The following is a 24,364-nucleotide window of genomic DNA, read 5'->3' on the forward strand; positions in this document are numbered from 1 at the left end:
AATAATGAAATATACAGGGTGACCTTCACTATCATGACAAGAAATTTCGAAATTTTTAATGAAATTTGGCGCGAAATCAAACCACTCGTTACAAACAATGCCCCAGATTCATCGGTAAAAATTCCGTTTACTTCCAAAGGGAATCAATTGAAAACACTTTTGACATGCTCGTCAAACAAGGGCAAACAAAAGGCAAACACTATTTTATAAACTATTTTAATAGCAAAAGACATCCTTGGTTTGATAATAACAAACTTACGAGAAAAAATATTGTCACAATAAATAGGTGGAGATCAGATCATTATAATCTTGCGTCATCTCTCTAAAAATGTGAATGGTACCAAATACCAACTGCGAATGTGGTCATGAACTCCAAGATATCAATCACATTCTATGGCAATGCCCAAGTTATGATCATCTCCGAAAGGATTTCACTGAAAAACTTAAAAATCTTGGAATTCATTTACCTACTCGCGTTGAGGCAATTTTGCACAATACTACTACCTCCATTTGTAATGTTATATGTACATTTCTAAATAATTGCAAGTTAAATATTTAACATTATACTTATATACATTTTGTTATGTTTCAATGTGACAGATGTAGCATTATAATCTGTAAAGATTTAAATTGCAAATAATAAAAAAAAACCCTTAATTTCATAGAAATAAAAGCACTGTATCTCATGTAAAAATGTCCTTCCGCAAATGATAGTGTTTATACAAAATAGAGTTGGGACCCCCTCCCCCTCGTAGTGACAGTAGCTCGGAAATTAGCAATGGAACTTGCAGATTGGATCTTTAGTGACAGTAGGCTTATTGATTATCCGGAGAATTGGTGCCCTCTGAACAACAATTTTGTTGGATTTTTTATAAATCGCAGGCAATCAATATTTTCTTTCCACGACAGTTTGTTAGTAACGGGGTTCTCAGTGCTTTGTATTGACACCAAAGGAGAAACTTTCACAAAGCAAATTTCTATACCCTATGCTTTTTCAAATGCGGAAGTTTAGATAATTTTACCCTTGATTTTACCATTATGCTTTACAACGACACAGGTCAATCTGTCTTGTTTCGTTCGCGGCTGAATGAATGCCTTCAAGAATCTCTCCAGGTTAATCCCTACCTATTCTCTTTTTAATTGATTAACGCCTATTTCAAAATGACGAAATGTACTACTCGTATTTGGACCGTTCCTTGAAAACCCATGCACTAAACATTCTGTGGAATTACATTCTTACAATGCAGGAGATGACTCATTTTGGAAATCCTAAATTCTCGGTTTTTATTTGGAAGTTAAACAATAAAATTTGAATCTTTTTATAACTTTAAAACTAAATGGCATAGCGGCAAGTTCCATATGTAGTTGTTTCAGAGATTTTCAATTAGCCAAGAATTCTTTAGCATCCATCTAATAACCTTTTTAGTAACTTAATGATATCTTCAGCGTTTAATCGCGCGCATAGAACACAAGACTTTCCCAAAACGTTATATCTGATGGTTCTATCCTTATATAATGAGTATTTATTAGTACTTAAATGTATAATGACACACTTACGAATTAAATACCCTTCCCAAATGACAGCGGCTGTAAATTTTAAGGTTAAGTTTAAATTCCTCCTTCGGAATTTAATAAAATTAAATTTTGACCCAACACACACTGCGTGCATTCGATCATTAATTTCAATTGAAATGTGGCCATGTCTAAAATACCCTCATAGGCGATTTATGATCGTAATTTTCAACCCCGCACATAAATTAGCATTTATAATAAAAGAGCTCGCTAATAACTTAAATAAAAAGAAATTGTGGCATTCCCCGATGCCAAAATAAAACAACCGGAAAAGGATAACCCATAATTTTCAGTCGTTGGATTTGTCTCAAGTTTCGGCCAGTGCCATTCATTACCGTCTTGTAAACGTTCTACCTACCGCCTTCTTGATATTTAACTTATCGATATATGCAGGGCCCTCCATATATTTTGATGGTATCTTACATATGTGCGTGTGGGCGTTTTTATGGCCCTGTTATGTAAGGGGACGTATCGTGATTTGCCAAATTATGGACTTATTTATTCGTGGTTACTTTTCAACGCCGCCGTGTACAACAAAACAAAGTCGTAAACTTAAACCTAAAGCAAACCATCGGGGGGAAACAATTTTGTTATTGGTACGGTATGCTAATAATACGTGCAGGTATGATTTTTACGGCTTGCGAGGCGATGCTATAAATGAAATGTGATCTAGACACATCTTGATTAACTCTAGAACTCTATAATTGGCTATTAGAGAAACGGCGGCATTCTGCAATTATAGGTACTGTGGGCGGAATTCACCTTAATAGTACTAGATGATCGATTGTCAATAACATTCTCAATGCAATCATCCTAAACCCATTCATAATGAAATGAGGGATTTATAAAATTTCTTAGCATTGGCCAAGATTTTTTATTGTTTCGTGTCTTCATTTTGAGTAAGGACGTTGCAAGAACTGAAAACTGTTGGGTAATTTATTTGACAATCGTCCCAATACCAAACAATAGTTGAGTGCTTTTCAAAATATAAGAAAACCTACTAACTGATAACTACAATTTACAGGATTGTGTTTGACAGAGAACTATCCATTCCCTTTTATGTGACAACGGTATTAAAACAATTCTCCTTCTCATAGTACTTTGGGTACACAAAAAAAAACTGCACTTTTTGATTGGAATATGCCACTTTCTGTGGTAATAGTTAAGACCAAAAGGCAACTTTTGAGATAGGGAGCCACTCGAAAATCCGTGCAGGAAACCAAAATGGTGGCCGTCAAAATGGCGCCATTAGCCGCAATATATTTTTTTGTATCTCTGCTCCTAATAGTCTGATTTTAATTTTCTTTTTTTTTGATTGAAAGCTCTTGTGACGTGGAAAGTTTTGCTATATAACCTTTATCTCTAAAACTTAAGGATTTAGCACAATGCAGTGTTTTTTTTACGAATTTGAATCACAAGTAAGCTCAACCCGATTTTTGTGTGTAACATATGTATGGATTTGTATTATTCAGCACAATATTCTGACTCTTAAGGTCTGATGATGAATCGGTCTATACTATTCGAAGTCGATTAGCTAAAGAAATATTAAAATTCAATTATTTGAAAAACGAGTTTTATTGTATCAGTTTGTATCGACAAATAATTCACTACATCAAGAAAATAGTGGTTGCTATTTAAAAACAGTATGCCCCCTGTGACAGTGACCGTGCAGAAGTATGCTACTGACCCCAAATTGAATGTACGTGGATTGGTAGCAAACTTTTTATAATTATGGATGTCATAAAAAGTTTCTTTAAAAAATGATTTGAAGATCAAATTTTCACCTTGTATAAAAAGCATATCCGGAAAACGGTTAGCCTCGCGGTTAGCATTACGAAAAAAACCGATAAGACCTACAAAAATAATTCTTTTGTTAAGGGATACCCGGGGATACCTATAAAAAATATCAAAATGTATAGGCTGCCCTCGAAAACACCCTATATACCTAAAAATACGTTTTAGGCTTCCCCTCAGGCTTCACGTACCAACAAACCGTTACCATTAATCTCAACCATTGAGGCTCTATCGTCCGCTTACAGAAGGTGGATTCCCTGTATAATAAAAATGATTCAACTTATATGAATAGGTATCTAAAACTTGGAAATCATAATATTCCGTTAATATTCTTAAAGAAAACCCGAGAGAAAATCCTCGAAAAAACCCATGATCTGATATATGTATAAGCACTCCAAATTTCACATTCGTCGTATCTTAAACCAACTAGTTAAATAAAATAGGATAAGTAAGAGCGAGAGTAAGAGTTAAAGTTGATATAATGAGTGTTTCTTTAATTACTTTAAAAGCAGAGTGTATTTTCTGTTTTTCAGAGAAAAAAATTGACGAGTCTTTTCCTTTCAATTTTCATAATGCTTGATATCGTGCCTGATGAAACAAATATTGCGCATTTTAAAAAAAAACATGGCGCATTGAAATTTTCCGAACTTGCAGGGTAGATACATGGAGTTTTGGGGTTGTATCGATTTAATTTCTAAACGATGGCCTTTTTTGTCGAAAAGACCGGGATATTGCACAATTAAGAGCTTAGGTACTTGTGATACAAATTCGTAAAAAAAACACTTTTTTTAAAAATTGTGCTAAATCCTTAAGTTTTAGAGATAAAGGTTATATAGCAAAAAAGTTTCCTCGTCACAAGAGCTTTCAATAAAAAAAAAAGAAAATTAAAATCGGACTATTAGGAGCAGAGATACAAAAAAATATATTGCGGCTAATGGCGCCATTTTGACGGCCACCATTTTGGTTTCCTGCACGGATTTTCGAGTGGCTCCCTATCTCAAAAGTTACCTTTTGGTATTAACTATTACCACAGAAAGTGGCATATTCCAATCAAAAAGTGCAGTATTTTCCCCATTCTAGCCAAGTACCCGACGTACTATCAGATCGGCGGAAGAAGTATTAGTGGTATTGTAATGAAAAGTACGCCAAAACACATACGTTAAACTAAACTAATGATAGGGGTGATCATAAGGCAACGAAGCTAAGACTAAGTACAAATTTATTACACTAATAACTTCACCCTAGGCTTTTCGATATCCCTACAAACATGGACACGATCAGGTAGCTAATATCATACACCAAAAATTAACACACCGTACTACAAATATACTCCACAGATAATACTTGAAAACCACATAACTGTTGTTAACCTAAAATTATGATAATTCTCCATGTCATTGAAAACGTATGTTATAAATGAAAATGTAGTAAGGATGGTAACACGTTGTTCTGAAGCGATCGATTTTTACTGTAGATAGTCATCAATTCTTTTATTTTTTTAAATCGAAATTCTCAATATCATATGTCGAAGTAACAGCCTGGCATAAATTTGAATTTACTTTGATCTTTTTTTAATTCAACAAATATCAGGTTATTAGAATCCAATGTTAGATGTGAATACTGGTATTAAGTTTACACTGACAGTACTACCTTGCACTTTACAAAATTGGAGGAATATTTTGAGGGGTGTAGTTCATGAACAATCAACGACGCAGTATGTCATCTAAAGGCTCAGCATGGATTCCCATTTAAAATGTCACGGAAAAAATGAAAAGGAAGATCTACGAAGGTATGCTAGTACCAATATATGGTCTATCCGTTCAGGATATCTGTTGAATTATGCTAAGAATCACTAATCGCATTCTAAAGCAATTTAATGTTTTAATGGGTAGTGGAAAAATTTGAAGAGTCAGTCTTGACCCGAAGAAAGAGGTAGTTTCGGTTTCAGAATCAAAGTAAATTAAAAAAACACCACAAACACCAGTGCCATGTAATGTGCTAGGGACTAGATACAATTTATTCATGGAACGTAAATGGTGGGCACATGAGGAATGGGAAATAATTATGATGAAGATTGATGCGCCTAAAGCCTGATAGAATGTCAATTTTATTTTTGTAAAAATCTCATTTACAGTTCTTTTTAACACTCAACATTTGTTGTAATTATTTCCTAGGAAGTAATTATTTACTTGCAGTTTAAAAACGGGATCATTTTATCCTGCTCGGTATACAAAAATTTACTTCCGAAAAGCATCCTTACAAACCCTTCATTAAAAATAAATTCTGTGCCCCACGTTGGGCGCCAAAAATTATTACTGTGCGCAATTGCATGAATTCATTAGACCACTCAAATACGACTTGCCTAGATAGCTCAAAATTACACAATTAAACCCTCATTTTCGCATAAACTTATTTGTATTGACTAAAGAAAAATTGAATCTCAGGGTCCAGCTGGGTTCCGAAACGCTGGAAAATCTCAACACTGGCTTATCAGAACATTTCCTTTATTTTTGTTGAAATTCGAATTAACACATAATTTTCTGAGATCGCATGCAAAATAAACCTTAATTATCACACACGAATTGTAGTAACACAATGACATACAAAAATAAAATAAACGTTTTTACAAAACCAACAAATAATTTGAAGGCGCCTTATTGAAACATTTTACCCCGTTACAAACGGTGGAATCAGAAAAAATAAACTCCTACGGTGGATCTACTAAAGCGGCAGAGCACCTCGGTGTGACCCAACGGGGTCATTGGATTTGACTCATTTTCATGTCATTCATGTCTTGTTACATGTTACATTTCAAAAATATCCACTCTTAATAACTCTTCAAAAATGCTACCTAGAGAATTTTAGGTTTCATCCTTTCGCCGCCAGCCACCTCACTTCGGAATTTAAAATTAATTTCCTACCTTCCATTGTCTGTGTAGTTTATCTTAAGAACCAATCGTTCGAGTTCATTTTTTAAATCTTGGTTCAGTAGAGAATTTTTATGCCATTTTAAATGATGTATCATAAGGTAGGGGGTGCCAGTTTAAATTTCGCAGTAGGGTGGTTGGGAAGTTAAGGGATCAAAACATAAAATTCTCTAGGTATCATTTTTGAACTTTCCACTCAGCGCAATAATCACATCAGGTCAAGAGTAATTGTCTAAAGATGGATACTTTTGAAATTAACACACAGTATAGGTCAACTGTGCAAAGTTTGAACCGAATCGAACCAAGCACTGGACATTTGTCGTGTTCACAGACAGACGGACACTATCGACTCCCCTATAAACCTTCGCTTTTCTCTCCCGCTTAATAAGTCTCTAAAAGTCTAAAGTACGCTAAGTCAAATGACCCGACATCGCCCCGTACATTGCCGCGCCGCTTTTCTTGACCATCTCCATCCTACTTTTTATCTTTGGTAAGGGCGGATAAAATGCGAGCACATTTCCTGATCTAACAACTATGCGCATGTGCCATCGCTTATCTAAATCAATTACATTTTACTTTTGAACTAGTAGCCCAATCTTGGAACTGTTTGAAATTATGGATTCTACAGGCCACGTTCTATAAGAAAATTTTTTTCCCAGGACGATCTAAGACAATTTTTTTTCGAGGCAAAAGAAAAGGCAGTGTATAACCTTCCTTTTTTCCAAAAATCGACTGCACTAAAATTTCTCGGGAAAACACTTTTTCTTATTAATTTTGGTGGGTAGAATCCAAAACAATTCGTACTTTTTCGATCAGACTTCTCAATCAAAAGTTATAGACTAAGAAACCAATTTCGAAAGAAAATTCAAAGGGCTGTAACTTTTGAACTAGTAGCCCAATCTTGGAACTGTTTGAAATTATGGATTCTACAGGCCACATTCTATAAGAAAAATTTTCCGGTCGATCTGAGACAATTTGTTTTGAGGGCCTCAAAAAAAGGCAGTGTATAACCTTCCTTTTTTTAACCAAAAATCGACTGCACAAAAATTTCTCGGGAAAACACTTTTTCTTATTAATTTTGGTGCGTAGAATCCAAAACAATTCGTACTTTTTCGATCAGACTTCTCAATCAAAAGTTATGGACTAGAAACCAATTTCGAAAGAAAATTCAAAGGGCTGTAACTTTTGAACTAGTAGCCCAATCTTAGAACTGTTTGAAATTATGGATTCTACAGGCCACATTTTATTAGAAAATTTTTTTTCCGGATTGATCTGAGACAATTTTTTTTTCGGGGCTCAAAAAAAGGCGGTGTATAACCTTCGTTTTTTACCAAAAATCGAATGCACCAAAATTTCTCGGAAAAACACTTTTTCTTATTAATTTTGGTGCGTAGAATCCAAAACAATTCGTACTTTCCGATTAGACTTCTCAATCAAAAGTTACAGACTAGAAACCAATTTCGAAAAATAATTCAAAGGGCTATAACTTTTGAACTAGTAGCCCAATCTTGGAACTGTTTGAAATTATGGATTCTACAGGCCACATTCTATTAGAACATTTTTTTTCCGGATCGATCTGACAATTTTTTTTTCGGGGCTCATAAAAAGGCAGTGTATAACCTTCGTTTTTTACCAAAAATCGACTGCACCAAAATTTCTCGGAAAAGCACTTTTTCTTACTCATTTTGGTGCGTAGAATCCAAAACAATGCGTACTTTTTCGATTAGACTTCTCAATCAAAAGTTACAGACTAGAAACCAATTGCGAAAAAAAATTCAAAGGGCTGTAACTTTTGAACTAGTAGCCCAATCTTGGAACTGTTTGAAATTATGGATTCTACCGGCCACATTCTATAAGAAAATTTTGTTTCCGGATCGATCTGAGACAATTTTTTTTTCGGGGCTCAAAAAAAGGCAGTGTATAACCTTACTTTTTTACCAAAAAACGACTGCAACAAAATTTCTCGAGAAAACACCTTTTCTTATTAATTTTGTGCGTAGAATCCAAAACAATTCGCACTTTTTCGATTAGACTTCTCAATCAAAAGTTACAGACTAGAAACCAATTTCGAAAAAAAAATTCAAAGGGCTGTAACTTTTGAACTAGTAGCCCAATCTTGGAACTGTTTGAAATTATGGATTCTACCGGCCACATTCTATAAGAAAATTTTGTTTCCGGATCGATCTGAGACAATTTTTTTTTCGGGGCTCAAAAAAAGGCAGTGTATAACCTTACTTTTTTACCAAAAAACGACTGCAACAAAATTTCTCGAGAAAACACCTTTTCTTATTAATTTTGTGCGTAGAATCCAAAACAATTCGCACTTTTTCGATTAGACTTCTCAATCAAAAGTTACAGACTAGAAACCAATTTCGAAAAAAAAATTCAAAGGGCTGTAACTTTTGAACTAGTGGCCCAATCTTGGAACTGGTTGTAATTATGGATTCTACAGGCCACATTCTATTAGACAATTTTTTTTCCGGATCGATCTGAGACATTTTTTTTCGGGGTCCAAAAAAAGGCATTGTATAACCTTCCTTTTTTACCAAAAATCGACCACACCAAAATTTCTCGGGAAAACACTTTTTCTTATTAATTTTGATGCGTAGAATCCCAAACAATTCGTACTTTTTCGATTAGACTTCTCAATCAAAAGTTACAGACTAGAAACCAATTTCGAAAAAAAATTCAAAGGGCTGTAACTTTTGAACTAGTAGCCCAATCTTAGAACTGTTTGAAATTATGGATTCTACAGGCCACATTTTATTAGAAAATTTTTTTTCCGGATTGATCTGAGACAATTTTTTTTTCGGGGCTCAAAAAAAGGCGGTGTATAACCTTCGTTTTTTACCAAAAATCGACTGCACCAAAATTTCTCGGAAAAACACTTTTTCTTATTAATTTTGGTGCGTAGAATCCAAAACAATTCGTACTTTTTCGATTAGACTTCTCAATCAAAAGTTACAGACTAGAACCAATTTCGAAAAAAAATTCAAAGGGCTGTAACTTTTGAACTAGTAGCCCAATCTTGGAACTGTTTGAAATTATGGATTCTACAGGCGACATTTCTATAAGAAAATTTTTTTTTCCGAGCAATCTGAGACAATTTTTTGTCGGGGGTCAAAAAAAAGCCATGTATAACCTTCCTTTTTTTACCAAAAATCGACTACACCAAAATTTCTCGGGAAAACACTTATTCTTATTAATTTGGGTGCGTAGAATCCAAATCAATTCGTACTTTTTCGATCAGACTTCTAAATCAAAAGTTATAGACTAGAAACCAATTTCGAAAGAAAATTCAAACGGCTGTAACTTTTGAACTAATAGCCCAATCTTGGAACTATTTGAAATTATGGATTCTACAGGCCACATTCTATAAGAAAATTTTTTTTCCTGGTCGATCTGAGACAATTTTTTTTTCGGGGCTCAAAAAAAGGCAGTGTATAACCTTCCTTTTTTACCAAAAATCGACTACACCAAAATTTCTCGGGAAAATACTTTTTCTTATTAATTTGTGTGCGTAGAATCCAAATCAATTCGTACTTTTTCGATCAGACTTCTCAATCAAAAGTTATAGACTAGAAACCAATTTCGAAAGAAAATTCAAAGGGCTGTAACATTTGAACTAGTAGCCCAATCTTGGAACTGTTTGAAATTATGGATTCTACAGGCCACATTCTATAAGAAAAATTTTTTTCCGGGTCGATCTGAGACAATTTTTTTTTCAGGGCTCAAAAAAAGGCAGTGTATAACCTTCCTTTTTTACCAAAAATCGACTACACCAAAATTTCTCGGGAAAACACTTTTTCTTATTATTTTTGGTGCGTAGAATCCAAAACAATTCGTACTTTTTCGATCAGACTTCTCAATCAAAAGTTATAGACTAGAAACTAGTGATTTTAAATTACACGTTTTTGTTAAAGTGCGTAATATTACGTGTAAAATTACCAATTGTTTATGTTTTTTATGTAATTTATGTAACTTGCCATTTTTTAAAAAAAACCGTAATTTTACAGTAAAATTACCAGTAATTATGTTTTTTATGTAATTTACAAATATTTTTTTAAAATTAAATTGTCATTTATGTTTTTTATGTTTTTTTTTTCAATATTGTATAAACCTTTTTGAATTTTGTGAGTGTTTGAAAATAAAAACACTTGTTAAATTATATATTTTGGTGTATTAAATAAAATACCCAAGCAGTAGGTATTTCGCCATCACGCGTCGTTTGGAGGAAGAAGGTCCAGATCGCGAATTAGAGGCTGTGTCATCTTCATTAAACCAAACTAAATTCAACGGTGAATCGTTTACGTTGGTAGTACCGTTGATGGTCTGTGGTAGTATCGATCAACATGTATCAAATAGGTATTACATTTATGTAACTTACAAAAATGACGGTTTTTTAAATTAAAAACGTAAGTTTCATAAAAGACATAAATTACATTAAAAAGCCGGCCTCTTGTAAGTTACGAGTAATATAACCGTTTTTTATGTAACTTACAAATCGTTATTTTACAATCCACATCACTAATTTTTACATACTGTGTGCTACAGTTGAGGTATCCTAGAGACATTACTTTTCACTCGGACTGTACATTACATTTAGCTGTATTGCGCCTGTTTTTAAAGACAATTGCAAAACATTTACCATGTCTATTAAGAAGTCCCCCCCTTGCGGTAGCCTATAAAATAAGAGCACTTACTTTTATTCTTCTGTCTTAGGGAAAAAATTGAAATTCGCTTTAGATAGACTCTAACCCTTTTCATTTCATATAATTCTAAAACCCAACAAACTCAAACAGAACTTCTTCCCTGGTTCAGTGATTACGTGAATCGATTACCTTCAAATGCACTATGAATTCTACTACAGTAACTTACATTTTTTGAAATAACAAAATTATGCACTAACCGCACATCTTAAAATTAACATCAGCTCAATCGAATATGAAGAACTGAATACCTCTAAAAGAAGGAAGCTGTACCAACATTTCAACAGTTTTTTTATGTTCAAGTTTCTGTTTTCCTATTAAAAAGTAAAGGTGCCAGGCGCAATTTACACAAATTCTTGAAACAACAAAACGGGTAAAATACGAAACAATTAATGTATCCGCTCATTAAACAATAAAAAAAATTGCGTACAACAAACCTCCATGTGTAACCTTGAGTAGAAAATCCATTACCAGAAACAAAATTATTTAAACTAATTTAATGGACACCACTTTGGGAAGTAATAATTTCGAATAAACATTTTATATTCATGACAAGTGTGAACTAAATTTTCCATCACCGAAAATGTGCTATTAGGTGCGAGGTAATCGTATGTAATTTAGTAACAGTTATGTTGATTGTAATGTTTCGTGTCCCATGATATAGCATTATTTTTACAAGGTAAAATAAACATTGTAAATAAAGGTCATAAATTTCTTTTTATTTAAATCTTACCAAAGTGTTTCCATTATCAAGCGCCTGTTACGTTTTAGTAAATGTGTCATTTCATTAAAAAAAAATTGGGTGTTCCTCCTATTGCAAATTGGGTAATTGGAACGTGCTTAATGTAGACAACATTACTGAAATTCTTTTGACAATAGAAATAATGACAATATTAAGCGGGGGTTTCCCACACAAATTAGCATTTCAAACTGTTCCATAGATAATGTCTAATTTAGTACTTCACGAACTCCACCACCGGAAGGTTATTTGTAGAAGACAAAAAAAGATGTTTCTTCAAATTAGTACAAAGACCACGCTGATATACCTTTAACGTAAACTTGGAAATATAACACAGTAGCAAATTATCTTATCTTGTATCATTTAAAGATTATCTAGAAATCTAGGGTACCTACTGTCTACTGAGAGGGAAGAGTACTGCTCCAGCATTCGCCTCGTAGATTTCAATATAATGCTAGCATTATGCGTAGCTACGTACGTTTGTGGAAAACCCTCTGACAAAACCCCAGACAGAGCAGAGAGGCCAGGCATATGCCAAAGCATCAAGTAGCAACTACACAAAAGCGTAATGACAGCCATTAAATTATTGTTCCCATGGTATGTTCTAAAATTTTGAAAAAATAACTTCTTTAATTTTTCTTGTGTGAAAAATTCCAATCAAAAGTAACTTTGATATTAATAATTGATTTCAGGGAGGCAAATTCTATCAAATTAAATCAAGAAAGAATAATCACGTCATTTAAAAAATTTAAGCCCGAAAACAATAATTTAAAACATTTTAATCATAATCTATTGGTAGTATTTTTGCAGTCATTAAATATGGTTTTTGTTGCATTTAATTCAGACAAAAACTGCAGCTACAGCTTGCGTCGTTTTTTAAATTACACCCTGTATAGAGGTGTGAAATGACATAAATTCTTAAACATAATAAATTAAAGAAATCTAGCAAACGAGGTCCTGGGTATGGGTATAGCTTGGCATTGCGTATATGGCTAAAGCTATGTCAGTTTGAATTTTATAGAATTCGGTTCATAACTAATGGAGAAGTCAAAAGGGCCTTCCTTATTTTTTGCCCTACATTGCCAATTCACGAACTCCGATCTACAAACTTGATAAAGAATCCACATGCAAAATTTAATCATAATTGATCCATTCGTTTTCGAGATATCATGCCCTTCCTCTTGAAAGACAACATAAAAGAATATGCTTATGCAAGGTTGTAAAGTACATTATAATAAAGAAAAAAAAACCAAACTTACTCTTATGTTGGTAGTTGGCATACACTTCCGGAAACAAATATAAAAAAAATTACAAAAAAACACAAAAACCTTTTTTATTTACAAAAAGCAGGAACGAATTAAACTGACTAGTGTTACATGTCTTTATACCATTTAAAACTGATACGGCGCGAAAATCACAGGATGTCCCCGATGAAATTATCAAAATTAAGATATTTTAGATTCTACAAAGGTATCCTAACTGTACCTTCTTAAGTAGCAAAAATATATAAATAAATCACTTCAAATAGGTCCCCTATAAAACAAAAGATATCACATTTAGATATTTAAATTCATAATATTATCTGGTGAGTGTTGGTGAGGAGAGTGGCAATAAAAACTTTATTAGTAACATGCCGTAAATGTATAATCTCCAAAAGTTTTTGATAACCTTAATTGGAGTAGTGGAGAGGTATTAACAGATTAAAAAAATTACTATTTATCTGTCAGGCACAATACCAGTATGTTCTCGAAATAATGGTGCCATTTTGATAATGCGCTATTACAGGAATTATGTATTTTATTTGCATCATTGGAAATGTATTTATAAATTAGTACCTAATTATGGGCATCTTTAATTAATTAAAGAGTAATTATAATGCTGTAAAGAAAACCAGAAAATTCTGATTACTTCCGAATATATGGCAAAAAATTCAAAATTGGTCAATTTCGTTTTTATTTTTTGAAGAGATACAAAAAAAAACAATTTCTGATTGCCACTATTTAAGCTCTACAAGACAGCGTTGAGAGATTTCCAATACAATGTTTTGTTTTGGAGAAACCATGAACTTTCTTTTTTTATATGGCCCGTAAAGAAGTACATGCTGTATTAAGTAGCATTTTTTTATTACTGATACAACGATGTACGGCACACAAAAAAAACACAAAGTTGAAAACTGTTGGTTTTAACAGGACGGTGCACCCACGCATAACGCCCTAATCATACGCGAGAATACCTATCGGATAATTTCCTGGAACATGGAAAATTTTGGGGATTCTTAAAAAATAAAATGCATCTACATTGTGTGTACTTTGGTTCACTGAATAAATTTTTAAACTTTCTTTAAAAAGGGAAATACATTCCTCGACATCTTGTACAAGTACAAGTGTACAACTAGCCCTTAGTTACAGAATGATAAAAAAGGTTGCCATGGTTACTTGATATTACTAAAACAATATTGTTGCTTGCGTGTACAAATCTGTGAAGACAAATAATAATGCTTTCCCTTGTATAGTCACAAAGTGACCCATGCAGTAAGCTGTTATTACAAGTGCAAATGGCCAACAATAATTAAATGAACAAAATTTCAACTTACAGGTGACGAGTCATGCCTATGAAACAGTCCCGAAGTTTGTTCCTTGTAATTAACGGAAAGGTGAGTATCGGAACGTGAATGATCTCTCTTACTTTGTGGTCGAGGAGATGGTTTCGGGCTACTTCGTGGGCTTGTGTTGGGACTGCCGGACCTTTAATTTCAACAGTGGTAAATAAATTGAAATAATAAAAATCATTTTTTAAAAAACATACATTTTTTTTTAAAGATGTCACAAGCGAGGATTACTCCTTTTCCTTTGAAAAATTTACATTGTCGGAATGTGAAAGTATCGTACCTAGTAATTTTTTTTGTAAATTATTCCATTGATAAAAACAACAATAAAGGAAACGCCATTTTAATTGATAACAAACGGAAACCATAGATCATAAAGGATCACCACAATGCGCATAAAAGACAGCTGAAGATGCGCCGCGCCAATCCCGTTTTAAATACTGCGCTGGCGCGGTTTTATATAGAGCAGAGGCGTAACTACAAGGATGTCGAGGGTTGTTGAAGGGTGCATGATCGTTAAGCCAATGAAGAGTGGACTCAGTGCCAAACGAGCCGCAGACTGTGGAAGAGTTTAAGGTCATTGATTGATGAAGCATGAGAAAAAGTTGGAAAGGCGGGAAAAAATTTTGAAGGAAAAGAAGGCGTGCGAGAAGTGTGAAGCAGACAAGAGTGGGAACGTGAAGAAAACATGAGTTAGAAAGTCTAAAGAAGGTCTGAAGGAACAAGTCGTGAAGAATGATGAACGAGGTGTAACAGAAGCGTAACAGCAGGGCCGGATTTACGTACATCAGAAGTATTCTGCAACCCAAAGGGGGTTGCGGGCCCCGCAAGGTGTACGTAAATCCGACTCTGCGTAACAGAAGGGACACAAATGAAAGATATGCATGAAGGATAACGTAATACAGGCTTGAAAAAACAATGAAGGAAGCTTAACGGAAATGGTAAAGAAGGCTGGAGAGGGAGTACAACGCAGGCGAATGGGACGAAAACTTAAGAAGATAATAAACGAAACGTTATGAAGACTTCAAGAGGATATAAAGAAGATTGAAAAAAAAAATTACGTAAAGGAATCATGATGGGTACCTAGGTACGTCAAGCGGATGGTGAAAACGTAATAGACACCTGAAAATAGACGTGAAGGAGTTTTTCTATAATAATACGTTATGTTAGGTAATCCCGTTTAAGAAAAAAAAATAAATTATGAGAGATCGAGTCTATGTCGGGAAAGGTTTTTAAAAATTGCCCTAAAAGTAATAGAGCAGCGTATTATTCGAGAATATGTAGGTATAGAAACTTCTTATCAAAACGGTCTTAATATATAGCTAATGTTACGCGATGCCACTGATACAAAATTTTGATAATGTAATGTAATGGCCTTTTGGAAAAACAAATAAAACATGAAAGTCTATGTTGGGAAGTTGTTTAAAAATGGCCCTACGATCGGTAACTGCTGTGCTTATTAGACGAGAACGTTGCGTTCTCAAAAAGTACATAATTACACGATAATGAGTAAATAATTCGGTGATATTGTTGCTATAACGCCCACCTATAGCTACAAATAGTTACTATGATAATTCCACACTACCCTTGAGGTTGACTGTTGAGTATCGGGCGCGTTTTTTAAAAATTGGTAAGTATCCGGCCTTTTAGGTGTACCCCAAGTATAAGCATTTGCTCACTTTTATTCATACGGGCCAATGACTGACGGATTGACATTAATCAAAAGGTGTACACGAAAATTGAAATGTTATAGGTATTAAAATACGATTTTGGGTAAAATATAATACAAAACTCGTCAAGGACATAAAGAAAAGTGGAGCCATATTATATTTCAGGACGTATAACCCATGAAGCTACGCCACTGTTAAGATGTTTACAATCCAGTTGCCTTTCACTTTCAAATTTTGATTTTACATTTTAGTCGGTAAATCAAAGGAAAAAAATCATACATAAAGAAAATATTGATACTAAGCTGACGAAATTTTGAACATGTCATAAAACCTTTTGCAACTGACATATTTAGTAAAAGTGGTAAGTACATGTTCGAATGTATAAGGAGAAAATGCATAAGAGAAAAGAGAATGTCTATGTAATAACAAACGCCCCCACTGATATCCCCTCTAGTGTTTTACGGGGGTATTGTTGTTCAATCAAAATGCGACGTTGCCGCTACTTGTATTGACATTGATGAAAGATGGTCGTGTTGTCGAGTGCGAGAGAGATGCTTGATTATGACAAGGCAATTGGCAATCCTGATGTAAGTAGGTGCTGGACGCCATAAGTATCCGATAAATTTGTATGATATATTAAAAAATATTGTATAAAATGCTAGTTATTGGTGAGTAGTTGTGAAAAACAAATTTATTATATTATTCTCTCAGTTGTTTATTACAATAGACTATTTTTGCTCAATGTTGTTGTGACCGTAATGTTTGTACGCTCCCCCAAGCTGTTTTCTATAAGCGTAAACAATACACGCTGGCTGTTTATATCTAGTAGCCGATGACTGATTGCATTCCAGCGGTTTAACGGCTAAATGCGTTTCAGTTAAGAGTAGAAACTTAGGAAAATGGGTAGCAGTAATAGTAGGTTGCCCTTGAACAATTGGTTTGTCTTGTCAGTGTTAGTTGATGACAGTTATTAAATATAGATTTCATTTACAGGTTACAAATTTTGACAGAATGAGTTCAGCCTTAAAACCAGCATTAACACCTTCCGGTGTGCAAAATCAGCCGGTACCTTCGCAGTTGAATAAACCCATGCATACTCAGGGAGCACCGACCACATATGGTCAACCGATGAGCCATATACCACAAAACCTTGTTAATATACCGCATAATGCACCGAACTCTGGCAGTGTGCACAATCAGGTGCATAGCATTAACGCTAATGTCCATACAGCGCATCCTTCTAACCATTATTCTTTAAACGTCCCTAATGCTTCACAACATTACCCGATAAGCGGAAATATCCCCATTAACACACATTCTGCACCTGTAAGTAATCATCCTGTACCAAACACAACACAAGCACACATTCAACCACCCTCCACGTTCTCCCCTTCACCAAAAAATTTATCCTACAATCCTAATTATCAAAGCAACGTTGGACATTCATATAAAACGACAAGTATGACACCACCGGTAAATCAACTACCACAATCTCAACCGACAGAAACTACACCACCAACAGAGAAGCCTCAATCGAACGGAACACCCGATATCAAAATTGCAAGCAAACCTGAGCCTTCACAGAACCACGTAACGCCGATAGTTATAGAAAAATCGATCCAGCCTCCTCCCCAATTACCGCCTGCCGAAATCCAAGTACAATCAACGCCCGAAAAGGCAAAAACCGTACTAGAACAAGCGTCCGTTGAACCCGAAGAGAGCGTAAAGGAATCAAACGAAAGTAAACCTTCGGATGAGGAAAGCAGGCCTCCGCCGGAACCTGAAGATAGTTCGACGATCACAATGGCGGCGGCTACTGCTGATAGTGTACCGAGTTCGGTTACAGAAACTAGTGCAATTTCGACTGAAAGTGTTCCTTCTGCAGAGACTGAACCGCCAGTCGATAGTACTAGTACGGATGCGATGGAAACCGATCGTCCACCCTCCCCTCCTTCACAAAGTACTGAAGTACCTGAGCAGATTAAAAATGACGACGACAATAGTGCCAGTCCAACAAATGCTACTGTCAATAAAACTAAGGATCAGGTATTTATGAATTGTAATATTCGCAATTACAGGGCCGCGATATCCACCTCAATTGTGTCGATAATTAATTGTGTCAAAGGACTTTTATTCACCATTTATTGAGAGATGGATAACTCGGCCCTCAAAGTTAGAATTGGGGAAAGAAAAACCTGAAAAAAAGAAGATGTTGCCAATACTTACTTCCACGTGTCAAATATTCTATTAAACAATTTCGTAATCATGGAGATGTTTTCATTTTTGGGTGGTTTTGCAATTATGAGACTAATGCCCGGTTTCACAAACGATTATTAAATCAATGATTAAAAATATTAGCCACCTTTGATTATACGCTCAGAGTTTTCCATTCTAATATTTTTAATCAGTGATTAACGTTAATCATCGTTTGTGAAACCGGGCATAAGTGTATATTATACTGTATTCATTTTAAGAAGGTAACGGTAGAAAGCATAGGGAAGCTTTGACCTTCAATCTGATTGGCTAAAACACGAGTCAGTATTACACTGAAACATAAAACAAGTGGTGAATTTTGTAAGCTGGTAGTTTATGTTGCCAACTAAACTGCTGAAGTGTCATTAACTGTTAATGTTAAAGATTTATTTCTGTTCGCAGTATGGATATTTCTTCTTTACAATAATTTGGTGCCGTTTTATATTTTTCCTGTGTGTGTTTATCTTCAAACATAGCGCCATCTACTACCTTTTTATAGTGAATGCAGTGTAGGTGGCTAGGTAGAGCAGTCTGGGTTGAAACCTGGACTACTAAAAAATACATACAAAAAAAATAAATGAGCATGTCTATAATAGGTAGGTATACGACAAGTGAAAGTAAGCATTGAAACAAAAAACAAATTGGGTACCAAAACATATACTTTTTCTGATAAACCAAGGATTCAAAATGATTCGTTTGGAGGCAATAATGTCTCCAATAATTAACGGTCATTAAGTTCTATTTCGGATTTATTATATTTGCCAACTAGATTCTCTTACCAACCCAAATGTATAAAGTTTCTGCCACTTTTCCAATTCCTACTGAATAAAAATCTGACAATCGTTTGACAGAAAGAAACTAAAAATTATCAAAAAGTCAATGCTAGACATTTTCCTTCGACTAGTAAGTTTCTGTGCTTTTATTTTGTTTGGCTCTGTTGAACAGTTTGCCCAGTCTTCTGCTTCACGAGCGCCTTGCACCACCAGGGGTGTTTGCAGGGTTGCTGGACAGTCCTCAGAGGACATGTCTGTTCGTAGGTCTTTGGATTTCAATAGTCCTTTTTGATAGCTTATTTCAAAAGAAATCCTTCTGTGATTTGAAGTTGCTTTAGACTTGCCAGCTCACCACTGAGATACTTAGTAAGATCAGACTAATATCTGTATTATAGTCTGACATTGGGTAGATTCAGTGTCCCGATTAAGTATTTCTAGGTTAGTACTTGTTAGATATTCGAGTAATGATTTACTTCTAGGGTGCTCCCCCATGTAGTGTGGTGAGCATTTGAATAACACCCTATAATCAGATGTTGATGGTTTCTTGCACAGTGCTCTATCAACTCTGCCATCTCATTGCTGGGAGGAGGTTAAACAGAATCCCCTGGGAGATGCGACTATTAAATAGGTCAGTTTTACCTTTGATGTCACAATTAAACTACTGTAGTGATATCAGGTCCACACAGATGAGGCAACATAAGCGCTCTGATGTGGCTATGTACATAAATACGTGTTCTAGGTTGTTTTTTTTTTGTCGTTAATCATAGAAAATGGTTCCGTTTGTATCCCCTAAACCGGATACCCTCGATCGAACAGTCCAGGGTTCTAGAATAAAGCCAATGACCTACTGAGCATATGGTTAGAATAGTTGCAGCCACTCGGCAATGTTCTTTCCTTATTGCCATAATGTTATTTATTCTATTGCTTGCTGTCGTTGGATTCCGACTCCAACAACGCTTCGAGTTTAGCAATCTCTTCCCATTTCCTGTGATCTGGCGAGCATTCATTCATCACAGACGACCTTGAATGTTTAGGTGACACACAGTTGCCTCTGTGGGTACGGTGGGTGTCATATGTACCCCGCCATCTCTGGTTCTGCTGATTTATCTGTCTTCATTGTTATGTTTTTTGGATTTATTAATTAAACTAAGGCTTTTATAATGTAATGCATTTACTGAAAGTAAATATAATGACAAGTGTTTACATACCTGTTGTTTCTCATGCACTGTACCAAGCCTACTTAGGTTTTATATATGACATGCCCCTTCTTAAAAAAGAAACCTTGCGATGTGACCTCTGTATAATTTATAATTTCATTTTTCATCTCTTTAGAGAGCATTTTTGAAATTTATTGCAGGGCTGTAGATTTGAAGGTGACAGTTGTACATTGCACCTACTACCTATTTGAACTACTCCTATAGGTTGATGCGATTTTTTTTTAAATGGAACAGGGAACAATGCATGCAATATCGTATGTTCCAGTTCAAGATAAATGCACTGTATATATCAAATTATAATTATTATTCAAGAAAAGAAAGAAAGATTTATTCCAAAACATTCAAATTAAGGGCGAAGTTCAGTACTGCAGCATTGTCGAAGTCTGCTCTCTCAATTAACCCCGTAGGGTCATATATAACCCCTGCAGAGCATGAGTAATGTAGCGACCACTGTAGGGTTAATTTTTGAAGTAAAATGTCATGTATTGTGATACACCGTCGAAGACCCTCGACTTCTAAAAATGGCAAATTACCCCATTTCAAAGCTCAAAGCATATTAAATTTTCTTTTCAAAAATATACCACTAAAAATTCAATAATGCTTAAAAAAATTTTAGAAATTAAAAAAAAATTTGTTTCTGGAATCAGTTGAACGTCTTTGAAATTGTTTATATTTTTTTTAATATCATCCCTGGTATGTTATATTTTGGAAAAGATAATTTTTATTTATTTTTTTATTTTTGGACTTTATGTTTAAGTGGGGGAAGTTTCATCCAAGGTCAACCAACCCACTATACATTTAATAATAATAATAATATTTATTGGTGGTGTTTATACAGTAAATATTTCCACAAGTCACAGTAAGGCCACTTTATTGTTCGGAGCCATCAAACCTGTAGTCCAAATATCATTTACAAATATCCATGCTTGAACTCGGATTCAAACCAGGGACCCCCCCCCAAACGAAATACTTTGGACTATTAGTTAAAGTGTACATCAGAAATTGCCCCTTCTTAAGGGTGTATTTTTATTGCGGCGTAATTGGAAATCAAAAAACTGCCTATACTTATATTCTGCAGCAATTGCATCATTACAATTAATGTTTATTCCAGAATAATCAAAAACCAACTTTAAAATTAGCTACGACACCTAGAAACGTAACCAAAAAACCCAAAGTGTCCAAGCCGGACCCGGAAACTCCCAAAGTTGTGAAACCCGAAACGAAAGCATTACAAAAGTCGCCAGGATCGGGTGGCAAATCTAAACGAACTCGCACTAAAACGCAGCCGTATCAAAGCCCGTTACCCGAAGTTGAGATGATCTCTAAAATTACTGCGACAACACCACGCAGTAGAAATAATGAGGATAAGCTAATCATATTTTACAAGTACGTGTCTATTTGCCGGTTTTTTTTTATTAATAACGTTATCTTCTAGGAACGAGTTTTTAGCAGTGCGGAACTCCGAAGGAGGTTTTTACATTTGTCAGGCGGTACAAAATATTTACAAAAGCTCGCCCAGGATACGTATTCGTTGGCTGTCTCAAGACAAAAGTGACAAGGAGGTTTATACACCTGATTTCTATGACAATACGGATTTCGACTGTATCTTGACTAATTTGAATCTCTCGCGTGCCGGTAAAGGTAAATATAGGTTGCCGGCCGCTGAGAGAATTAGGACGGATAGTATTCTGAAGCGAGCATTAGCCGTGGAGAAAGGCGATGAAAAACCTACTTCTTTAACTGAAGAGCATCCAGATGGTTGTAAGTATTTTTTCTAAAAATTGTACATGTTCTCAGAAATTTTATAAGTGGGGAATGTGCTTCTTGCATACAAAAAGTTGTATAACAATATAATGCAAGGCTTCAGGTTCATTTTTAAAAAATTTGCTGTAGGTTTAGAATTTTTTGCCACATTTTATGGTAACCACCTCTTCACGTAGTCCCTAGTATCACAGATTTGAACACTATCCATAGATAGATGCAATGTAGTTTAAATTGGGTCAAATTTGCGTATTTTGGTGCCCAACGAAAATTGGTAGGTAACTTTTTTATATCTTATGGCAGCCATATTGGATTTTAACATTTTTTAATAAATCTCCTTTTTCTGATTACAATGGTGTATCATATGATATATTTCAACTTTAAGGTTCCGTCAAAATAATGAAAAAACCGCTTTTGCAAAACGTGATTTGGAAAGAACATGCATTGTTTTGTTTAACAATGTGAACAATACACATATTTGACAGTTTAAAATTGGAGTAAACTCTGTTTTTAACTAGGAAGACGGATTTAAAAACCTGATTTACACTGTAAATGTCACTAGAATCTAGTAACAAAAATAATAGATTTTTTTCACTACTAGCGTCTGATGACATGATTATTAACCTTTTTTCCACTTGTAAAGTAGGCTTTCTCGGCATTTGTTCAAAGTGGTTAATAATTTTTTATTATTAACTAGTAGTCAATAATGAGAACTGTCACGCTGTCACTTTTAGAAAACACAACCCGAAATTTCGCTCAATGAACGTTTAGACAGTTCTCTAAAACGAATAATTGCCACCATTCACAATTTCCAGAGAAATTACATACCTAAAATTATCACATTTTGAACAAATTCGAACGAAATTACTCTTTGAAAAATCTCAATGACAGAACAAAATACGGCCTGTTTGACTTGTACTTCCACGTACTTGATTGACGTGTTAAATTAATAAACAAAAATTCTGTCCAACCGTTAACTCTCTTATCAATATAATATGTTAATTTAGAGGATTTCAAGTGCTAGTAGTGAAAAAAATAGTATATATACCACGGTAGAGAAGTCTCTTATTGCCTTCGCACCTTACACCCCTCGGCGCAAGCGCCTCGAGATGTAATCTTGGTGCTCAGGCAATAATAGTGGACTTCTCTACCTTGATATATAATGTACTATTATACAGACATGTATTGTGGGTTGTGTGATGTGATTTTCTTTCACATTTAGATTGATTTCATTATTGATGCTTTTGGGTCATTATTTGGTAGGAACTCCTTTATACTACCACAGATTTAAATATACTAATTTAAATCTGTGATACTACGCATACATCATACGTTTAAAAGCGAATTATAATAAATAGGTAATACATTGATAATAGGTAATCATCCTGCATACATTTTTTGGCATTTGAAACATTATTTTGAATTGTAGTTTTAAATGTTTTATCAGGTGTTGTAACACTACACAATCCGCATTACAATTTACAACAAATGCTAAGTTATTGAACAAATTCAGAACAATGGAATTATACTCATATTATTAAACAGCACAGTTCACTGCTTTATGTATAAGGGATTGAGTCACTGTCTTCCGAAGGTTCACTAAAACTGTCACTGTCCTCCGATCCGAGTGAAATAATTAATGGTTCTATAAGTGTATCCATTAGGCCATCCAATCTACACATCTTATTTTCTTCCTTAATAACGTGTTGCACACAATTCCGCCAATCGTCAGAGCTCACATTTGCAACAGAGTTATGACCACCAGAACGTTTCGAAGGGAACAATCCCAGTACTTCGATATTCTTTAATTACCCGGTATACTGTAGATCGTGCAAATCCTAATATGTGTAAAACTTTAATAACCAAATATATACCTACATCATTATTTGCGTTACCTATGGTAGATGCAATCTTCAACACAAGCGTAGCAAAATTCATATCCGGAGTATCAGACAACATTTGTTTATGTGTTTATAATAAATTGCTTCTCGGACACTGATAAAATGACCCAACTTTAAGCGACTACGTTTTTTCAAAGGAGACAAGCTTGCTTTACTGGTACTGAATCCATCACTAATGCCAGTACACTTTGGACGCGAAATATCAACTTTAGTTCTTAAAAGAACTTTTTTTTGTTAAAATTTATACAAATGGATTCAGAACACAGAAAAACTGAAAAATAAGTACAACAGTTACGGAGGAGAATCGCGATTAAATTTGACAGTAAAATCATGTCAATGGCAATTTTAGCTGGGTGTAAAACGGGCGCAGCGCGAGCCAATAGAAACTAAGATTTTTTGCGGGAACTTTTAAATCCGTCTTCCTAGTTAAAAAACAGAGTATA

The 24,364-nt window shown here is 34.7% G+C and overlaps 2 protein-coding genes across 6 annotated transcripts in view; one reads left to right on the plus strand and one right to left on the minus strand.

Annotated features, from left to right (window-relative positions):
• LOC116164280 (protein slit) overlaps positions 1-24,364 on the minus strand; it is a 270,589-nt gene that overhangs the window by 239,134 nt on the left and 7,091 nt on the right. The gene's annotated exons all lie outside the window — the stretch shown is intronic.
• Positions 16,462-22,052, plus strand: LOC116164281 (cell surface glycoprotein 1-like). 3 transcript variants are annotated; one of them, XM_031478429.1, is made up of 4 exons: positions 16,462-16,603; positions 17,010-18,062; positions 21,371-21,645; positions 21,695-22,052. In XM_031478429.1, the coding sequence occupies exons 1-4, from the start codon at positions 16,541-16,543 to the stop codon at positions 22,035-22,037; spliced, it is 1,734 nt and encodes a 577-aa protein (XP_031334289.1). In that variant the 5' UTR covers positions 16,462-16,540; the 3' UTR covers positions 22,038-22,052. The 3 variants fall into 3 exon arrangements, with proteins under 3 accessions (XP_031334289.1, XP_031334290.1, XP_031334292.1); XM_031478430.1 differs by having other exon boundaries at positions 16,567-16,684; XM_031478432.1 differs by lacking the exon at positions 16,462-16,603 and adding an exon at positions 16,724-16,953.

Source organism: Photinus pyralis, unplaced genomic scaffold (assembly GCF_008802855.1).
Source record: "Photinus pyralis isolate 1611_PpyrPB1 unplaced genomic scaffold, Ppyr1.3 Ppyr1.4_LG2, whole genome shotgun sequence".
In the NCBI taxonomy this organism is placed as follows: Eukaryota; Metazoa; Arthropoda; class Insecta; order Coleoptera; family Lampyridae; genus Photinus; species Photinus pyralis.

Bases quoted from the DNA above. Each gene is read 5' to 3' on its own strand.
- LOC116164281 (XM_031478429.1), top strand. From the start codon at position 16,541: ATGGTCGTGTTGTCGAGTGCGAGAGAGATGCTTGATTATGACAAGGCA. The intron at 16,604-17,009 runs GTAAGTAGGTGC...TTTCATTTACAG, and splicing joins AGGCAATTGGCAATCCTGAT to GTTACAAATTTTGACAGAAT. The intron at 21,646-21,694 runs GTACGTGTCTAT...GTTATCTTCTAG, and splicing joins AAGCTAATCATATTTTACAA to GAACGAGTTTTTAGCAGTGC.